At 37.6% G+C, this 19,846-nt stretch overlaps 2 protein-coding genes across 2 annotated transcripts; one reads left to right on the forward strand and one right to left on the reverse strand.

The window, feature by feature from the left end:
* Positions 1-3,110: 3,110 nt before the first annotated feature.
* LOC133722567 (BTB/POZ domain-containing protein At5g03250) lies at positions 3,111-6,302 on the forward strand. The gene is made up of 4 exons (XM_062149449.1): positions 3,111-3,269; positions 3,794-3,863; positions 4,063-5,274; positions 5,522-6,302. Exons 1-4 carry the CDS (start codon positions 3,178-3,180, stop codon positions 6,071-6,073), a joined length of 1,926 nt encoding a protein of 641 aa, XP_062005433.1. The 5' UTR covers positions 3,111-3,177; the 3' UTR covers positions 6,074-6,302.
* Positions 6,303-7,364: 1,062 nt separating this feature from the next.
* LOC133721473 (cytokinin riboside 5'-monophosphate phosphoribohydrolase LOG3) lies at positions 7,365-11,271 on the reverse strand. Its single transcript, XM_062148095.1, has 7 exons — positions 11,038-11,271; positions 10,357-10,454; positions 10,189-10,219; positions 9,430-9,529; positions 8,130-8,200; positions 7,891-8,034; positions 7,365-7,704 (listed from the first exon to the last, which is right to left on the reverse strand). The coding sequence occupies exons 1-7, from the start codon at positions 11,158-11,160 to the stop codon at positions 7,612-7,614; spliced, it is 660 nt and encodes a 219-aa protein (XP_062004079.1). The 5' UTR covers positions 11,161-11,271; the 3' UTR covers positions 7,365-7,611.
* Positions 11,272-19,846: the final 8,575 nt, after the last annotated feature.

Here is a 19,846-nt window from a genome sequence, read left to right on the forward strand (position 1 = left end):
CGGCGGAACCACTTGATTTGTTTGCAGCAATGATCAGTCATCTTAAAACTTGGATCATTACACACAATATTAATTCGATTTAAGTAAAAGGTGTAAACAATGGCCGCCTGGTGGGTTCAGCTTAGCTAGGCTGGGCTGTTGGGTCCCCATCCTCTCCGAACATATATAGCTCACAGTTGTTTTCATGGTTTGAAGGTATTTTGGTCGACTGGTTCTTTTACCACATCGATCTCTGTCTCCAACTCCTTCATAGAATGAGCAAGTGGCAACATGCATGATTCACTTACCTTATAAGGTGATGCATAATCTTGTACAAGACGACTTTCGACTTGTAGAAAGTTTAGGTGCTCAATGTAATCTATGCCATGCTTCTACAATAATAAAGGTAAATTGACATACTCCTCCTTTTTGTTGAGTTAAGATTAATTAAGGTAGTGCTTGGAAAAGGAGCACCAATCTTGGTGGTTAAAGGGTTGTTTTTTGTGACTATAGAGGAAATTTTCTTTTTACTTTTTCTTCGAACCTAGACATTCCTACCTAGATTGCAGCAGAGGCCCTCGATTGAGTTAGCATGGGTCCGGGATTGGAAGCATAAGTAGATAAAAGTGGATTCCTCTATTGTTCTTAATTTTCTTTGCTCTCCTCATTTGGTGTCTTGGCAGCTTGGAGTAGAGTGGATAAATTTATTTGTACAACATTTCTCATATGCATTTTCATTCCTCACATAATCACATATCTTTCGGGAAGATAACAGAGTTTCTGACATCTTGGCAAATCATGGTACTACTTTAATAATTTTATAAAAAAAAAAAAATGGTACTACTTTAATAAGTTTAATTTGGTGGGATTTGACTCCTCCTTTCATTGTTTTGACTTGCAATTACGACTGTCAATTCCGACATGACTCGAAACCCGCACGAAATAAAGCGGGTTGAACCCACACAATTAAAAAGCGGGTCGGCCGTGGGTCAACCCGCCATGACCCATTTAATAAATGGGTCGGCCACGGGTCAACCCGCCAACACAAAGTGAACCCGTATAACCTGATTATGCTATACTTCTTCTTGAAATTTTAGACGTTGGGAGTATTTGATCATAGGATTAGACAATTTGAAATATTTTGCTTTATAATTATTGAATTTAATTATTTATGAATATATATAATTATTTATATTCTTCATCTTGTGGAGTTTTTAGTGAATTTAATTAATTTATGCATTTTTTTAGTTAAATGGGTCGCATTGTTAACCCTTAAATGGGTCATTTTGTCTAACACGACACGACATATTTGTTAAATGGGTTAAGCGGGTTGGAAATGGGTAACCCGTTTAATAAATAGGTTGTGTTTGAGTTTAAATTTTTAACACAATTATTAAATGGGTTGGGTTTGGGTTTGTATCTTGCGACACGACAAATACATTGACCCGACACGACCCATTGACAGGCCTACTTACAATATTGAACGTTTAGATATTCCTCAATTTTATTTTCGTTAGCTCATTTTCTTTAATATATGTTGTGTTCTACTATGGAGGTTTAGGCTTCATTCCCCTCTTTTTGTATCTCTTTTTTCTTTAATAATGTGGGACGGTAAGAGAATCTCAATGGTGGTGTCAAAATCCACCGTGGAGCTCCAATGGATACAAAAGACAGGTCTCAAGCTCTTCAACCCAACCTTCAAATCCACCGTGAAAGACAGTTTTGGGTTCATCCTGTCAAATTTGACGACCTCAAAGCATTATGTCTTTTCTTTTTTTATTGTTTCTCTCCTCTTTGATTCTTTCTCGTCTCTCTCTTTCTTTATACCAATTACCCATGACAAACCAAAACTTCTAGTCTTGGTCGAGCGTTTCACAGATAAAACAAGAAAGCAAGAAATGTCTCCCAGCAATTTCTCTCCCTATAAGTCTTCGTTTTTGGCTTCTGGGTTTTCTATAAAAGTCCCTCTGTGATCGATCTGATGAAGAAGATGAAAGGGGTTGTTGATGTTTTAGAATTCAAGGGCCAGATTTGATCATCAAAGTCTTATGCAAGACCATGACGAGCTGCAGAGGTAATATCCCGTTTATGGGTTCGAAAATCTTTTCTGGGTTTCATCATCTGTGTATGTACGTTATTGTGTTTTTACCTAGGTTTTTCTAGATTTCGATGTTTATGTGATTGTTTTTGCTATTGAGCAATTTGAGCTTAAGCAGTTGGTTTTGAGCTGAAGAATGAGTCATCGGTTTTGGATAGAGATGATGAAGGAGGAGAAAGGGGAGAAACAGAAGGAGGAAGATAGAGATTCAAACAAGAGCAGAAAAAGGAGGATGAGAAGAAGAGAAACAGGAGGAGATGGAGATGGAGATGGAGATGATGCATTTTGTGATTTAATAAAATATTTCATAAAGGTAATAAAATATATATTTATTTTAACTGATGGGTTGGAGTGTAAGTATGAGAGTATCTTTAGCAATGCTAGCTATTTTTGAGTCAAATTTTAGCTAAAGTAGCTAAAAAGTCATTTTGGCTAGCCACTTTAGGAATACGTCGGTATCGGTGCTCTCTATTTTAGCTAATTTTAAATTTACTTTATTTTTTTATGAAAATTAAATAGTTTAAATGTATTTATAAATTACATAAAATAACTCAAAATGAATGTTTTAAATTATAGAGAGTCTCATCTTGCTATTTATATTTAGAAACGAGATAACTAAAAGTTATAATAAAGAGTCACTTAGGTTGAGGCTACTTCAGCTTTTCGACGGAAGCCATAGCAGTTTCTGGAAAAAAAAAAAACTGCTCACAAGTTTGGTTACCAAACGCTTATGGGTCTTCTGCTTATAAGTGGGGGAGCAAAAAAGCCCCCCGCCCCCCGGCCACCCCCCCCCCCCCCCCCCCCAAACGCAGCCCAAGTCAATCGTATTGAGCACAAGTTATAATGGGCTTTCCAGTAACGTGGCTCTGAGCCCATGTTGACGTGTCAGTGAGTGAGTGTGAATGACAAGTCCAGTTGGAGGCACCCGCTTCCTTCTCTCCTTCACTTGCTGCTTTAGACTCGCTTCTCTCTTTGAATTCTGATACGATTTGCTTCAATGATAAGTACGCCACCTTCACTTTCACCGACATAGTTTCACTTGTACTCACATTTTTCACTTCATTTATCTTTCACATTTCAGATAATTGCAGGGTTCTACTATGTCTGCCCATTTGAGAAGGCCGCCGGAGGACATGGCTTGCATGAAGCTGGGAGTGAAGTCTGAAGCATTTCATCGGGAAGGCCAGACTTGGTAAACACTCTTCTGCTTTGATCCAGCAGATTAATACATAGAACTGATGAGTTACATATTAATGCCCAGATGATGTTTCTTAGTTTGCTTCTTGAATTTCATCAAATTGATCTGTAGTAGGCTTGAAAAAGCAAGAAAGTAGAACCTTTAGTGCATCATGCATGTCTAATGTTTATGAGTGATACTATAGATGCATAAGCTAGTCAGAAAGTGCATAGATAACCATTTTGTCCTGTCCAGGCTACTAGAAGTTGACAATGTTCCACTGAGCTTTAGGCTATGGAAATTTAGTTGGTAATGGAGTGTAACTTGGCAGAAAATAAACCCTTGTCGTTCATTAGCAACAGAAAGTAGTTAGGATTTCATGGACGATGAATCCATTCATGGGATCAAAATTGATTTATATTGAGGGATAGGATGCAATGATTTTGATTTTGGATAACTAAGACTATTGAATCATGTTCATGTATGTATAAGATGAATTTGGGTTTATTTTCTGGATCTGATTTGTGTGTTTCTTACAGGGTTTGCACAACTGGGCTACCGAGCGATATTATTGTTCAAGTTGGGGAAATGTCTTTCCACCTCCATAAGGTAGTTGAAGTATATTGTGTAGTGTGTTTGTGTGTGTGTGTGTCATTTCGAGTGTGCACAGGCGCATATCTATGTGTCTGTTTCTACATGCTCTCTGTCAGCAGCTTTCCTATTCGCTCACTACTTCAACTCTTCTAGTTATCAGCTTTCATGCTATGTACATCTCATTCTCTAATCAGCATTTCGGGAACTACTGCAGTTTCCATTGCTTTCTAAAAGTGGGCTATTAGAGCAGCTTATCGAACAGTGTTCTATGGAGGAAAGCTCACTTTGTGCATTGAAACTTCATGGTGTGCCTGGGGGAGCTAAAGCATTTGAGCTTGTAACCAAATTTTGCTATGGTGTCAAAATAGAGCTGACTGCGTTGAATGTTGTCATCCTTAGATGTGCAGCAGAATACCTCCGGATGACTGAAGAATATGAACAAGGAAACCTCATTGCACAAACAGAGGTTTTCCTTAATGAAGTCTTCGGCAGTTGGAGAGACTCCATAATAGCTCTTGAAACATGTGAAGAAGTGCAACCATATGTCGAAGAGCTCCACATTGTGTCAAGATGCATCGATTCACTGGCTACAAAAGCTTGTTCAGACCCAAAATTGTTCAGCAGGCCTATGTCGGGAGGAAGTGACATTAAGAAGCCAACAGGCACTGTGTCATGGAATGGAATTGCTGCTGAAAGTAAGCCACAATCTCCCGGCGAAAATTGGTGGTATGAAGATACATCCTTCCTGAGCTTACCTCTCTATAAACCCCTGATTCAAGCTGTCGAATCAAAAGGCATGAGGCCCGAGAGTATTGCAGCTTCTCTTATAACCTATGCTAGAAAGTATCTGCCCTTGATGAATAGGCTATCAAGCTTTAACGACGCAAATCATGCAAACTCGGGCACAAACATTTCTGATGAAGACCAAAGGGTTTTACTTGAAGAAATTGTGGGGTTGCTTCCTAATAAGAAAGGAGTAACATCCTCCAAGTTTCTGCTTAGGCTCTTAAGAACTGCTATGATATTACATGCAAGTCAATCATGTAGAGATAATTTGGAGAAAAGGGTGGGTGCACAGCTGGACCAAGCTGTTCTCATTGATCTTCTCATACCAAATATGGGCTACTCAGTGGAGACTCTTTATGACATAGACTGCATTCAGAGGATTCTTGATCATTTCATGTTGGTAAACCAGCCATATCCATCATCTTCTCCATGCATAATTGAAGAGGGGCAACTGATGACTGGCACTGATCCATTGACACCTATTACCATGGTGGCCAGTCTGGTTGATGGATATCTTGCCGAGGTAGCACCAGATGTTAATTTGAAGTTACCGAAATTTCAGGCACTCGCTGCTGTCATACCTGAATATGCCAGGCCGCTGGATGATGGCATTTATCATGCCATTGATGTTTTCTTGAAGGTAAGACAAGCTTAGGTGCAGGGCATGCCTTTTTTCTTGCAACTGAAGTTTGATATATATTTTCACATTCACTTAAATGGTCCATTATTGTCTGAGAACTGCACAATATTTGACTCTGAAATTATTACTATGTGTTTCATTTCTGGAGCACTAGTTACTATTGGGATCATATTTTTCGGTGACCATAGTGTCTCTTTTTGGTTTCTGATTGTTTATGCTAACTACATTGCATATATTACAACCTCAGGCACATCCTTGGCTTACAGATGCTGAAAGGGAGCTACTATGTAGACTCATGAACTGCAATAAACTCTCATTGGAAGCCAGCACCCATGCAGCGCAGAACGAAAGGTTACCTCTTCGAGTAATTGTTCAAGTCCTCTTCTTCGAACAGCTTAGACTTCGAACATCAATTTCTGGTTGGTTGTTTGTTGACAATCTTGAGAACTCACAAAATCCTAGTGGAAACCTTGGGCTTCCCAGCAAAAATGATGGGTCCAATCAAGTAGACCCTGCACAAGTTGAACGAGCTGTGGGTTTTGATCATGAGGTGAGGGAGCGTGTTTTGGAGCTCCAAAAGGAGTGTTCAAGTATGAAAAAGGAGCTTCAGAAGCTGGTAAAAAACAAGAGAAGTTGGAGCATTCTTCCCATTAGGTTAGGTTTTAGAAAAAAGGTTGATCCTTGTTGTCCAAAAGAATCAAAGGCCTCTGATAGAATGACACCAGCATCATGTTTCAGTGGGCAACAAAATCATGTGAATGGTGAAGTGCCTCATTCACCTGCAAAGCCTCAAACTTAAGGGGATCAAATGTATCTTTTCCTGTATTTTTTTTTTGGATTTTATTCTTTTGCAACTCTGAGTTAGATTGATTTTATTTAATTTCCTCAAGAGAAGTTGCATGTCATTATAAATTGAAGATTGAGAATGGAAGGGTACACAAGAGAAGTTATAGCTCTATTGCATTTGGGGTTGAATTTCTTATACAAAATCTAGGTATCAGCCCTGCTCAAGTGTTCCAGGTCCAGGCTGAGCCGTCCATTACTTTAACTGCCCTAGTGCTCCGAGTGAATTTTTGAGTCTTTTTTTGTATCTATAAACCTTGATTGTGCTCAATACATTTTGCCTCTATACGCGCGTGAGTGACTTCCAACCATAAATACATATTGATTCCTCATATAGACTAACATACATCAATAATTGGAAATCTGATACCCCTGAAAGACTCTTTCAACATTTATCACAAGCTTTTTGCACAGATTAAAAAGAGCCAGAAGGGTCTATTGAGCTGACATGAGAGACAGGAAGTTCTTTGCTTTTCCTCTTGTACTTAACTTTCCAACCCCATCTTCACAATCACGAGTAGTGGAATCAACCCCAGGAAAATGTTAGAACTCAAATGAAGAAACCGGGTCCTAATTGTCCCTAACCCTTCGCCTCCTACTCCTGTGTTCATAACTAGTCTGACTCTCCATAGGCCACATCACATGTCACACTGTCTCCATTGTTGGAACTTGTAAGGCAAAGGCACTCCTCTTTTCTCAATTAGCTAGGCCCCTTCCTTTTCCATTTCCAATCAACATGACTTGTCCTCTCCTTTGTATTTGCTTGTAGTTGGTTAGCCTAACCTCCACTGTTGGCCACAGCTCCTAACCTTTACCTTAACAGAAAGCAGTACGTGAAAAGATAGGCCAAGTATGTCTGCAACAACAATTGTCCCCTCCTTTTCTCTTGGCCAGTGACACTTATCTCACTGTGATTGGACCACCTGTTCCACATCTCCAACTACATCACAAGCTTTCTACGGACCCATTTAGTGTGATTCCATGACAGTGATAAAATACAACAAAGGACAAATAAAGCATATGTATAGGCACAGAGGCTTTTGTTTCCTTACACTTCTTGATTTATTTTTTATTTTTTTATTTTTTAACTTTACTATCTCCCAACCAAGATGAATTTACTAGTCTTATCATTATATCTCAAAAACATTAATAAACGGGTGTGGGAGTAACTTAACGCTTAACTTCATGAAACAAGATTGAACTAGTTGAAATCAAGCACATATTTGGTTTAATTAGACAGAAAAGAGTAGATTATAAATTAGTTAACTATTAATAGGGGGAAGGTTCACAAGCCTCTACTACTTGCTTACTTACAACTAAAGCAGGGGAAGAAAATTTCCACAAAAAGGAATGTTGAAGATTGACATATTAAGGTCAATTGCAATAATATACAACAAAGAAACTCCCCATATCAGAGATTTAGAGTTCTACAAATTAGCTTCTTCAACTTCTGAAATTCCCACAGGCATTTTGCTTGAATGCTACAATCCCCTTTCACCTAGAGATACCGAATTCTTGAGTGTAGCCAAGCTGTCCCATCTCCCAGTTCAACTTTGAAGCAACTCTTTCATGACATGGAACATAATCCTATCACCATAAGAAAGAAATCAGTACCACAGACCACAATAGAGGTGAAGGACTTGACTTTTCGGTGTGAAGTGTTTAGTGACACTTAAAAGAAGCTTTAATAATTTTACATGTGAATTTGTTGATTATTCGAGTAAAACTCAAGAGACAAACAAACAAAGAAAATCAAAGAATGTTTTGGGCTACCTCCAATTTCTTCACCAACTCCATTGCTGTTGGTGCTGATATAATAATGTGGCGTGCATTTGGGCTAACAAATCCTTCTTCCACAGCTGTATCAATGAATGACAGCAAGGAATTGTAGTATCCATCAACATTCAGCAATCCCACCTGGAAAAAAAAAAAAAAAAGTTGATTTAAGTCCCGATATTCATAATTCTTAATTACCATTGATTTTGGCTTTAAATTCCAGAAAAGCTACTTACCGGTTTGTCATGAATTCCAAGCTGAGCCCAAGTTATCACTTCAAGTAACTCTTCCAGAGTTCCATAACCACCTGTATGTAAAATGTAATTAAGCTTTTGCAGTCCAAGCTTCATTTGTCTTACAGTTGAAATAATTAAGTCATACAATATTGTGGCCTAAGGATCAAGATCAAGCTATTAATCATTAGTATATCTAATACATGAAGAAGGGAAAGACCACTATTTTGTTGATGTAAAACAGTAAAAGGATAAAAAGGCAGATTATACTGTCAGTTCCTTTGCTTTGATCATTTGACCTTGGTGCAATGTACTTTGACTACATAACTTTGAAAGTTCCAAATATACTTTGCTCACTTGCAGAGGGAGTTTATATCTTTTCAATTTTTTTTATTTTTTTTTTAACTCTCATTTTCTTCTGGGTTGGAAGAATTCAATTCTTCAGGAAGACCCATCAAAGCATAATGACTATTTTGCCTCTCTCCCCCTTCATATGTTCTATGATGTTCAAAAGAACTCTGCGATGAAATGAATGTAGTTTCTCAAAAGCGATCAGCATCATTCCCTATCAGGTGCTTGTGCAAGTTGGCAAAGACTATTTAGTGAAAGTGTGCATATGTCAAGCTTTTTCTCCATAAGGCAGGAAACAATTGGTAGAGTCATTTACTGGCTACAAAGACTATTAAGGACAAGAGCATATTAACAACAGAGGCAAGGTTCCTCAGAAGCTCTAATTTTCAGTGTAAGGATGTTGATGGGTCATAGGACTGGTTTGAATGGTTGCTCTCTAATCATCATGGCTCTTGGGGAATGTGAGATTCACACAATCACAATCATAATAGACACATAGCCTGACCAGATTTCAAGGCTTTTACAATAAAAATAAGAACCTTCAACAGTAAATTTTCAACTTATTTTGACCTATTAATCTATTATGGTCAAATTGTTCATAAACCCTTTTTGTTATTTACTCTTTTTCTTTTTCCTTTTTTTGGTCAAAAGTTATTTACTCAGTTTATTAAGGGTTTAGGGTTCTCTTCTGATTTGTGGTTCTGTCTCACTCAATTCTCTTCCATTTATGTTCCATTTCAGTTCATTGGGATTCGGTATATAATAGTTAAACACAAGAAGGGGAATTGGGGATCTTCACAAGAATCAAAAATTCCAATTCGGGTCAATCCTTACATGCTGAAATTGGTAAAAATAAAAGCCATGGAGGACCTATGTATTTTGATTGGTTTAAGAATTCTGGTGCAAAACCAAAACAAGTATGCAGGGTGTGCAGTGCAGGGCTTATACTAACCAGGCAATGCAATAAAGGCATCTGAATGCTTAGCCATCTCTGCCTTTCTTTGATGCATGTCTGCAACTGCCTTCACTTCCCCCACAGTTTCACCAGTGATCTGTAAAATGGTGCCAGTGCGCAGAAAACCATTAAAGATATTGCAATTTGGAACTTTGTGCAGAGAAGCAATGATGGTTTTGCAGAGAAATGATGAACTCAATACAAATTTTCAACCCAGCTACTCCCCAGCCAGTCATTTTAGAGCAAAATAAACAAAGTTCCTTACATAGAATAAGCCAAGACAGAAAAGCACAAGAAGCAAAATACTTTTCAGTTAAATGAGCACATAGACTATACAGAGAAACCAGTAGTGTAGTATTAGTACTTGAGTGTAAAAATAAGCCTCCCCAAGCATCCATTGAAGAATCACTATTCTAGAGAACCAAACAGAAAATAACAAGAAACAAAGCAAGAACAAAGAACAAAGAACAAAAAGGGAGCAAAAACCAGACCAAATAAAAAGAGAGCAAAAATAAAATTAAAATCCAAAAGGGTGGCTAAAAGTGCTCACATCATCCACAGATTCCACACCAAAAAGAAGAAAAGGAAAAAAGAGAGAAAGCAACAAAAGATTGAAAAGAAAGAAAGATGCAGAAAAGATTTGGACAAGAATCTGAATCCCAATGAATTGTGAGATATATAGAAATAACAATAAAATAAACCTTGTACAATTAATAAAAGTTGAAGGACTTTAATCCTGGCTAATACGAAACATACCTCTCGAGGCATGAGCGTCTTGGGAATAACTCTACAGGGAGACAATAACATGATAAAAATTAGTACCAAAACTCACTTAATTGTTTCTTAATCTGTTTTGTGTTTTTTTTTTTTACTTCAATTCTTTTATGGTTTCTGAGATTTCATAATGAAAGAGCAAAACAATACCCAATGACATGCCGACCACCATCATGCACAGCTTGAGAAACCAAACCCATTAGGCCTATGCTGCCTCCTCCATAGACCAGATCAATGTTCCTTGAAACCTTCAAGAAAACCAAACCAAACTGAGCTCATAAACACTAAACTAAATACTACGATGTGTCAGTACTCAGTACAAATGGACAGATATAAATTTCATTTATATGAAAGCTATCATTTTTTCCATCTCCAAATGGACTTAGTTAAGTTTGATAAGCTTTTTGATGATGACAGAGAGAGAAAGATCAACATTTTCATGCATTATGCTAGAGACAAACTTAACAAGGACGAAAGGTTCAGTTTGAAGAGGTCAATCTAAATTCATAAAATGGAAAATCAACCCATGAACCATATGACAAACAAGTTGCAATATCATAATGTGCTTGCCCCAAAAAAGCAGAACAACTTAACATGAAATGTTAAAAGCCTAAACAAGATGAAGGTTTGAGCAACTTCCCACTAACTCCTAGCAAAACCCATTTGGCACAAACAAGAAACCAACCTAAAATGAAGACCAAAATGCATCTACCAACACACCAGTGCAAGTTAGACAGTTTGAGAATATACAAGAACCCGCTATAAAGTAACAAAACCCACATCTTAATAAGCATAAACAACTTTTGAAATAATGAGAGACTCATTCTATACCAGCTCTTTTCCAAGCTCAGTGGCAGCGTCTTGGTAGCTGGTCTTCTTGCCTTGGCTACTCCCACAGAACACACAAATCCTCCTGAACTTTGAGAGCTTCATTTCAATGTTACTAATCTCCATTTCTCTCACTCTCACTCTCTGGTTTTTGTTGCTCAAAATTCAAAGACTATTCTCTCTGTCTCTCTCAATCACTCTAAATTTCCCTCTACTCTGTTTCTTTCTTTTCTTTTGCTCGTTACACTACTTTGGTGGTGCGTTCTCCACATGAGTATTTATAAGCCCCCTCGCACGTGAGTACTCCTAGCACGCTTGCAACAACCAAAACTCTCTCACCCAAGAAGCCATTGGCACGCGTGGACCACTATTTTATTTGTTTTCTATTTTCCCATCCCATTATTTTCTTTCATTTTTTTTTTTTTCAGTCTCTACCCTTTCTGCTTTAGAACCATTATGATCAAAAAATAAGTTGTCTATTTATGAACTTCCCTCAATGATGTTGTAATGTTTTCTTATCTTGTTTGTCCATTTTTTGTGATACATCTCAATAAGGGTGGACCGGGTAGTACTAGTTTGAATTAACACATCGACGTCTTCATTCTATTATTCGTGTTGTAGAATTATGTGGTCGTACCAATCTATTTACTTACCTCTATCAGCTGACTTGACCTAATGTGATATTTATGTTTTGAGTCTAATTAGCCCATATGTATTGCGAACTAACAAATTTAGGCTTAATTTTCTGTACGATTTTTTACAGTTATGGATATACTATTAAATAAGAAAGCAAAACCATAAAATTGCATGGAATTTTGAATCACTCTTGATTGAAAGAGCAATTACAAAATCATGATAATTATTACAATGGGGTGTCAATAATTAGTTAGTCCAAACAAATTTTTGAATAGAAAACCGATAATTTCTTGATACGAAAGATTATAGTATTCTGATGGAACATATATCTTCAGTTGAATGATTTACAGAGGGTCCATAATACACATTAGATCATCTTGTATTATGAAAGAGAAAAATTTATAGCTAATGGGGCAAAACCCTATAATAGCAGAACAAGCCTCGGGCTTGAGTACTAGAAACCTAGTCCAGCTCAGGCCATTGTCATATGTATCTGCCCTAGCTACTATACTATTCCTATTTCTTTAATGAAAGTTTGTTTAAAAAAATAAAATAAAAAGCCTCTGTCTTACCTCACAAAATAGTTAATAATTAACTAGTACTGAACACTAATCTAGCCACTATCTGGTCATTTATACTATAGTACTTGCACCTTTGAAAATCCAGACAAACATTCATTTTTCAACCTCGAAAAAGTCCAAACATGGACAATCCCAGGAGGGTTTATTTATTTAAAATTCCCAAGATGGGCATCACGGACTCATTTAACTAATTTGACATTATAAATTATGAGAGTAACAGAGAGCAAGTATGGGTAAACTTCCAGAAGAGTGAGCTATATATGAAGCATTGTGCGTATGGGAGTGAGTTTTTGATTGAGAATAGAAACATATATAAGTGGGTTATGACCTATCTCCCTTGTGCCCTCATCCACTTCCCTCCCTCGACACACTTGTTGTATGCATAGGAAACATTTCATTTTTATTACCTTTCCCCATATTCACCACTCCTTCACTTCTCCAAGCATGCTGTCCCCCAACACATCTATACTCACTAATTCCATTGCCCTCTTCTCCACGTAATTAACATCCCCTAGCCTCATTCAAAAGAGAAATTCTACAATGTGTTAACGAATGACATGAATACAATTGTCTTAAAAGTGATAAAATAAGTCCTTAAAATAGTAATGTTAGTCCTCAAAGTGGTAAATTTTCTTAATTACCACATGAGTCCTCAAGTGAAAAAATGAGTCCTTAAAGTGGTAAAATGAGTTCTTAAAGCGGTAAAAATAGTTGATGTATGAGAAATATTAACATGTCATAGCCTTAATTACCCCGTCCAAAAACCCACATTTTATATTCCTTTTAAATTAGTTCCACATAAATAAATTCCATATGATCATGTTAATTAGCTCATCCCATCTTGCGGAAGGTAAAATTGATGACGAATTCACAAATTTTTCTTTCTATGGCGAAATTAAGAGCATGTTTGAGATAATTTGTTGTATATGTTTCGGTTATCTTGTTATCTTCCTCAACACGTGAGGAAATCCCGATTGCTTTCACATTTATTACTTTAACACAGTTTTCTAAACTATTGACATCTATTTTGCAAAGAAAACTCAAAGAAACATGTGAAATACCGGCAATCTTATGTGTTGAAAAATAGTGAGTGAGGTCATCGCCTTTACTTGACCTAAAAAGTAAGTAAAATTCACTTATATACGAGTATGATAAATTCAATTCCACAACTGTGAGCTGTTAGGTCATGTTTGGTTCGCGGAAAGTAAGCATCAGGAAAGAAAACTTGTTCCTTTCTTGCGTTTGGGATACAAAATGAAAGGAAATACTTTCATGAAGGAATGGAAAATAAAGGGGAAAGTGGTTAGGTTTTTTTTTTTTTTTTTTTTTTTGAGTGTTTTTGGGTTGCAGAGCTCCGCAAAACTCGGACAGATCGGCGTCTAGGGTTGAAAACTTGTTCTCGTCTGGTGGCGCTCATTGTTGGCGATGGTTCGCCTCGCCGGTGAAGGGCTGCTGCCGGACAGGGATTCTAATTATGCCTGGGAGTTTCTTGGAGAAGGTTTTGGCTCGGGATTTGGGTTGGATGGCTTGGCGGCGAGTCCGAACGACGGAGCTTTAGGCCGGGTGGCTGTGTGTACATGAAGGGGCACCTCATCGAGGGATTTCCATATCCGGCGAGTCGGACGTGACTGGGCGGCGGTGGAGGATCCTGGATCGGGGAGCACGACGTGGTGCAGCGGGTTCTGTGGCGGCGTAGCTCGGTGTAGGGCTTTGCGACTCAGAGCGTGGCGGCGGAGGGTGTAGCGGCGTGGGTTGATTGGGACGACGCAGGGGTGCGGCGGGGGAGACCGCTGGAACTACGCCGGAGTTGTATGCATGGCCAGTCGGCTGAGGAAGATGAAGTTTGGGCTTGGGCCCAACCAATCTTTGCCAAACCCAAGTTTGAGCCTCTTTTCATGGGGCTGTCCTTTTTGGGCTTCTATGTTGGGCTGGGGTGTTTTGCCCTAGGCCCATCTCTATGTTTTTAGTTTATCTATTTACAATAAATTCCTTGTATTAGGAACACTCTATGTCTTTCTAGCGTCTCTGGAGTAGTACCGAAGGAGGATATCCGCTATTTCTTCGCTTTTGAGTGTATAATGAGTAGGACTATATGTATGTACCACTTGTGGGTACTACCACTAGCTTCTTGTCTGTCTCTGAATGAATAGCGGAAGGGTATGTAACGACCTATTCTGACTTCAGATGAATATATTGGCGCCCAGCTTGGGTGAATTCAAAAAAAAAGGGGAAAGTGGTTTCTTCCAAACACCAAGGAATTCTCCCATTATTTTCTTACTCACAAAACATTATTTATTGCACTAATTACAAATTTTTTAACAAATTTCTTGATAACTTTCCTAATGTTACCAAACATCAGAATGGAAAGTTCTTGAGAAATTTCATTTCTCTTCCCATGATAAAGACAAATGAATTACTTTCCTTTATGTGAACCAAACGAGGCCTCAAAGTGATCTTAAACCTATAGTCTTTCTAACATTACTCCTGCTTAGGGCTGTCAATGGGTCGTGTTCGTATCGGGTCAAGGTATTTGTCATGTCACAAAAGGCAAACCCAAACCTAACCGATTTAATAATCGTGTCAAAAATTTAAACTCAAACCCAACCTATTTATTAAATGGGTTACCCGTTTCCAACCCGTTTAACCCACTTAATAAATAAATCGTGTTGTGTTGGACAAAATGACATATTTAAATGTTAACGTTATGATCAATTTAACTAAAAAAATGCATAATTTGATTAAATTTACTAGAGAATTTATAGTATTAACAGTGAAGCTATAACCCTAGTTTAAAGTGAGAAAAAAAGAAACTTATTCAACCCTTATATACATATAATATTACTTTTTTTTAATAGGTCGTCTACGCGGGTTATATGTAATATATAACCCAACTCATTTAATAAATAGGTTATACCGGTTCACTTTATATTGGCAGGTCGACCCGTTTATTAAATAGGTTATGATGAGTTGACATGCGACCGGCCCTCTTTTTAATCAATACGGATTCAATCCGATTTATTTCGTGCGAGTTTTGAGTCATATTATCGGATCATGTCAAAATTGACAGTCCTACAATCCTGCTATATTAATACCCATTTGGTAATTAGTTATTATTATGTTGTGGGCTAGGTTCTGCAGTACCATTTGCATAAAATAATTATAGTAGAGCCTTATATTTTAGTGTTGTTCATTGCCTGGATTGCAGGAACTGTACCCTTATGCCCTTTAAATAATATGCATCAGATTAATTCATTTTTACATCCTCAATCCCCAAAACTGGCCTTTCTGGCTGTTTCCCTTTACCATTTTGTCTGTCTACTTCTTGCCCACTCCCTGAGTCCCCCATTTTTGGAGAGAGTGATTCTTGCGTGGGGCAGCCGCACCGCCACGTGGTGCGGCAGGCCAATCATTCCCCTAACAGGGGGGTATTTTGGGTATTTCACATTTAAAAATCAGGGACAATTTCGGAACAAAGAAAAAAAATTCTGAGATTTGATTGGGCAGCCGCACCGTACACGTGGTGCGGCTACCCGCACCTAAGAATTGGCCTTTTGGAGATTATAAACTCATAATTACAATTCTTAATAGGGGATTGAGCATAACACTAATTTACTATTTATGGCCTTGTGCATGCTTGCATGCGCGTTTAAGGCATTGTTTTGTGTGTTTGTTAGTTGCTGTGGTTAGGTTTGGGTTTTCTTCTTATGGATAAAAAAATTCCCTCTTCAATTGAATATTTTATAAAAGTACTACATACCATATACAAACATAAACTAATTAATCGGTACTTGACTAGATCCCACTGCTGTTAGTCTATGGAATATTCTTCAATTAGACCCCTTTGGTAAACAAAAACACACAATAATATAATTTGATTTGTCTATTACGGTAACAAGTCTTCTTTAATAAGGTTAATCACAACTGATAAAACGCAATTTATTACTAGAGACATTTGTAATCTAATAATCGTAATTGTCCATATTTTAGGTTCTGCAAGAATTATTCATACAAATAAGTTAATTCTTAGTCTTCCAATTACCATTATCATCATATTTTAGTTCCTTACCATAAAATTTTATTCTTCTAGCAGTTTAAATAACCACATAATTTGAGATATCCACGGTTGAATAGATCGATCCTGAGTCTGCTCTATTGTCCATTTTATAGTGATAATTATTGAAGAGGAATCTAAATTATGAAGAGTTTGACATAATTGAAGTGTTTTATTGTTCCAAAATGAGATTAACCCTAATTTGCCTTCCGTCTTGGAGAACCCTAATTTAGTTAGTATTCCATACACATGCCCTAGTTAGGGTTGTGGCAATGGCATTTGTAAAAAATGTGGGAGGGGGACAAAAACAAAGTGATAAACCTGTCTATGTCTTTCCAACATTTCACAGCCAGCCAATAAAAAACCATAAAAATGGGAATGGGATACCATTTGGTGCAACAAATGCCTGCATCACAACTTGAATTGAAAGATGTGAGATATAGTATATACATAACTAGAGGAACAAATGCAAAAATTTCTGAACGCTCTCTCGTATATGCTTTGAATTTCTTTGACTGCTGAAGATGTTTTTGATCCAAAACATTTAGAGCAAGTCCACCCGTTGAGGTTGGCATTGACTACTATTAATTGCTTTTTGCCTTTCATTTCCACCATTTTTCTTGACCAGTCAGATACTGTTCACAAAAAGTCACTCTGGGTCAATTTCTTGACCTGCCAACTGACATTCAGTGACTTTTTGTGAACAGTATCTAACTGGTCAAGAAAAATGGTGAAAGTGAAAGGCAAAAAGCAGTGAACAGTATTGACTTGCCAACCTCAACGGGTGGACTTGCTCTTAGGGTTGGATTAATATCTGTCACCACCTAACATTACCCTTTATTACCTATCATTTCCCAATGCTGCCATGACGTACTCTTATAATTTGTTGTAAAGCCCCATATCTTGTTACTCATAGATTTGAGACAGAGTTATAGCAGTTGTTGGTAGAGCTTCAATCTGTCCCTATTTATTATGTAAATTTCATATTAATTAACCTTTATAAAATTTTCAGATATTCCTACAAGATAAATCCCCCAGTCTGAAGTGGAATCTGGAATTTCGGGTAAATGGCATCAGGTCTTTGCAGCTGCCATGATGCTCTGCATAAAAACTTACCTTGCTGCAATGCATAATCAGAAGCACTCATCTCTTGTGGTAAAGCCTGCCTACCCCATTATCCTGTGCTATAATTACAACATTCCCTTGAATTGCTTGACACACGGCCTCTTGTGATTGGATAGGTTTGATTCAATTATATGCTGAGATCTCATGAAAGTTGCATACTTTGCCTGCAGCCCTTGCCCCAAACTGCAGGTGCCGTCTGTCATGAACATGTACATGACTCATATCCAATCCAGAGAAATTCTTAGGTGGGGGTTTCCCCACCACGTGGCTTTAGGGCCACCCAATCACAACAAAGAATTTTTTTCTTCTTTTCTAAAAATGCCCCTGCTCTCTAAATGTACAATACCCAAAAGACCCTCCTGCTAGACAGTGATTGGTCTGCCGCATTGCCACGTGGTGCGGGTGCCCCACGCAAGTCTTTCTCTCCAATCCACCCAAAGTTTTGAGCTTCCTTTTGAGTTTTAATTTGGAAGGGAAGTGTTTATCTCTTTTCTTATTTGGTCTCTAAAAGTTGAAGCACAACAAAGACCCTTTGCCCTTTTTCCAGAAAAATAACAGCTAAATCTCTCATGGTCATTGGGTCCTTTTTGACTTGTTTTGCAGACCTATTTAGCACAAATTTCAATCCTAACTACCAATTGAGCTTGAGCTTAAGTGATTATTGGCTTAAGTTTTTCCAAAGTTTTGGTAATGTCCCTTGTGAACTTTATTCATAACAAAAAGCCAAAAGTTGTTGAGGCTCAAAAGGCTTCATGTGACTGGTAGTTTTAGTCTAAATGGCTTACTTAGACTGCACTCAATCCATTTTTACCTTTTCCTGCTTTTCGCAAGTTCTTCTCCCTTTTGGGTCTTTGCTCAAGCAACAGTTGGAATTTAGTCTAATAGCTTGGAGGGAAAAATTGGATCGATCAAAGGAAATGATTAAGAACATCATGCTTAAACTGTTAGTTCAGGGTCATTTTGACCCTCTTTTTCTCTCTTCTTTTACTTTCAGAACAAAATGTACTTTTCTTTTAGGAAAAAAAAGCTAAAAAAAAATTTAAATCTATGTTCACCGATTCACCGAAAGAAAGAAAGAAGAGGGATTTAGAAGTCTTACCACAATTCAAACTGGTACAAATCCCTAGTAGATTGTTTGCTTTATGGAGTTCAAAGGCTTGAAGAGGCATGCTCATCTTCAATGGAATATTCAAAAAGTTTCCTTTGTATTGGCAAAATTAAGATTTGTCGCATATATAATTGAAATTCGCTGCTCTTCATCTCTTGATCTTAATCATTTCATTTGTACCGCATTTTTTGAAACATTCTTTTGAACACCTTGTCTCCATTATTTGCAAAAGAGATTGAAGATATTTGAAGCTCGTTATGATTAAGGTAACTGTCTATGCTCAAACCCTCTAAACTCCCCTGTGGCCACCCTCATATTTTGATGGTTAGATCTTTGTATTTTTATCTTAATTTTTTTATTTGCTCAAATTTCCCTCTACTTTTCAATGTCGAATAAAAAAAATGAATAAATAGGAAATTTTTTTATGAAACTATCCCAACTTTTTCAAAGTAAAATTAAAGTGGAACCAATTCACTTCGTAGCAATATGCATCATGCATGTCATTGTTGTTTTAACTTTTTGTTAATGTGTATTCTAGTAACAAATCATCCTTGACATGAATGGCCAAATAAGAGTTACTCCATATGTACAGATAAGACTGGAGACACAAGTGCTAGGAACTTGCTCGGAGCAATAAAATTTCCTGTAGAGGTTGGACATGCATCATTCCCTATTTTCTGTTTCCACGTAATGTTCTTAATGACAAACAAAAAGGAAAAACCCCTGGAAAGGAAATTAACTAAAACGTGTTCGATCAAATTAGCTTTTTGCTAATATACTAAATATTTCTCGCCAATCAAACCAATTAGCAGTGGACCACGCTAACCGATTGTTAATAAGAAGAATTCCGATTCTTGGTGAAGAGAAGTGATAAGAAGAAAACACATTATCATGGCTAGTCAGACAGGAATAAAAGAAAAGAAAAGAATGGTACACACTGTCACGGATCCCAAACACAAAATACGTACATACATGAGTGCAAAATTTCTGGAGCAAGATAAGGATCAACCTTTCCAAGTTGCAATTGTCCTCAAGTGATTGTCTTCTTCTGCAAGTAACAGATGCGTTTCCAAGTCGACTCAGGAAATGACAAAACGTACCGCTACAATCTCAGAAAACTCAGATCGAGCTAGCCGGCCATATATAATATTTATCATCATCTCACTCACTGCTCTCAGCCTGCGTGTGACTGAAGGCAGACCTAGACATAGTGGTTTTCTACATCATGTACGTGGTCCATAGATTCGTGAATGAACCCTAGCGGGAAATGGGGAACTTGGCTAGCTAGCTAGTAGTCTAGTACCAATTGCA

The sequence above is a fragment of the Rosa rugosa genome, chromosome 7 (assembly GCF_958449725.1).
Source record: "Rosa rugosa chromosome 7, drRosRugo1.1, whole genome shotgun sequence".
NCBI classification, from domain to species: Eukaryota; Viridiplantae; Streptophyta; class Magnoliopsida; order Rosales; family Rosaceae; genus Rosa; species Rosa rugosa.

What these genes read in the sequence shown, in the direction of transcription:
- LOC133722567 (XM_062149449.1), top strand. Translation starts at nt 3,178, where the DNA reads ATGTCTGCCCATTTGAGAAGGCCGCCGGAGGACATGGCTTGCATGAAG. An exon ending in CATCGGGAAGGCCAGACTTG is followed by an intron (nt 3,270 to 3,793) that starts GTAAACACTCTT and finishes TGTTTCTTACAG; the next exon opens with GGTTTGCACAACTGGGCTAC. An exon ending in TGTCTTTCCACCTCCATAAG is followed by an intron (nt 3,864 to 4,062) that starts GTAGTTGAAGTA and finishes GAACTACTGCAG; the next exon opens with TTTCCATTGCTTTCTAAAAG.
- LOC133721473 (XM_062148095.1), bottom strand. Translation starts at nt 11,160, where the DNA reads ATGGAGATTAGTAACATTGAAATGAAGCTCTCAAAGTTCAGGAGGATT. An exon ending in AGACGCTCATGCCTCGAGAG is followed by an intron (nt 9,530 to 10,188) that starts GTATGTTTCGTA and finishes ACCATTTTACAG; the next exon opens with ATCACTGGTGAAACTGTGGG. An exon ending in TGCCTTTATTGCATTGCCTG is followed by an intron (nt 8,201 to 9,429) that starts GTTAGTATAAGC and finishes TTTTACATACAG; the next exon opens with GTGGTTATGGAACTCTGGAA.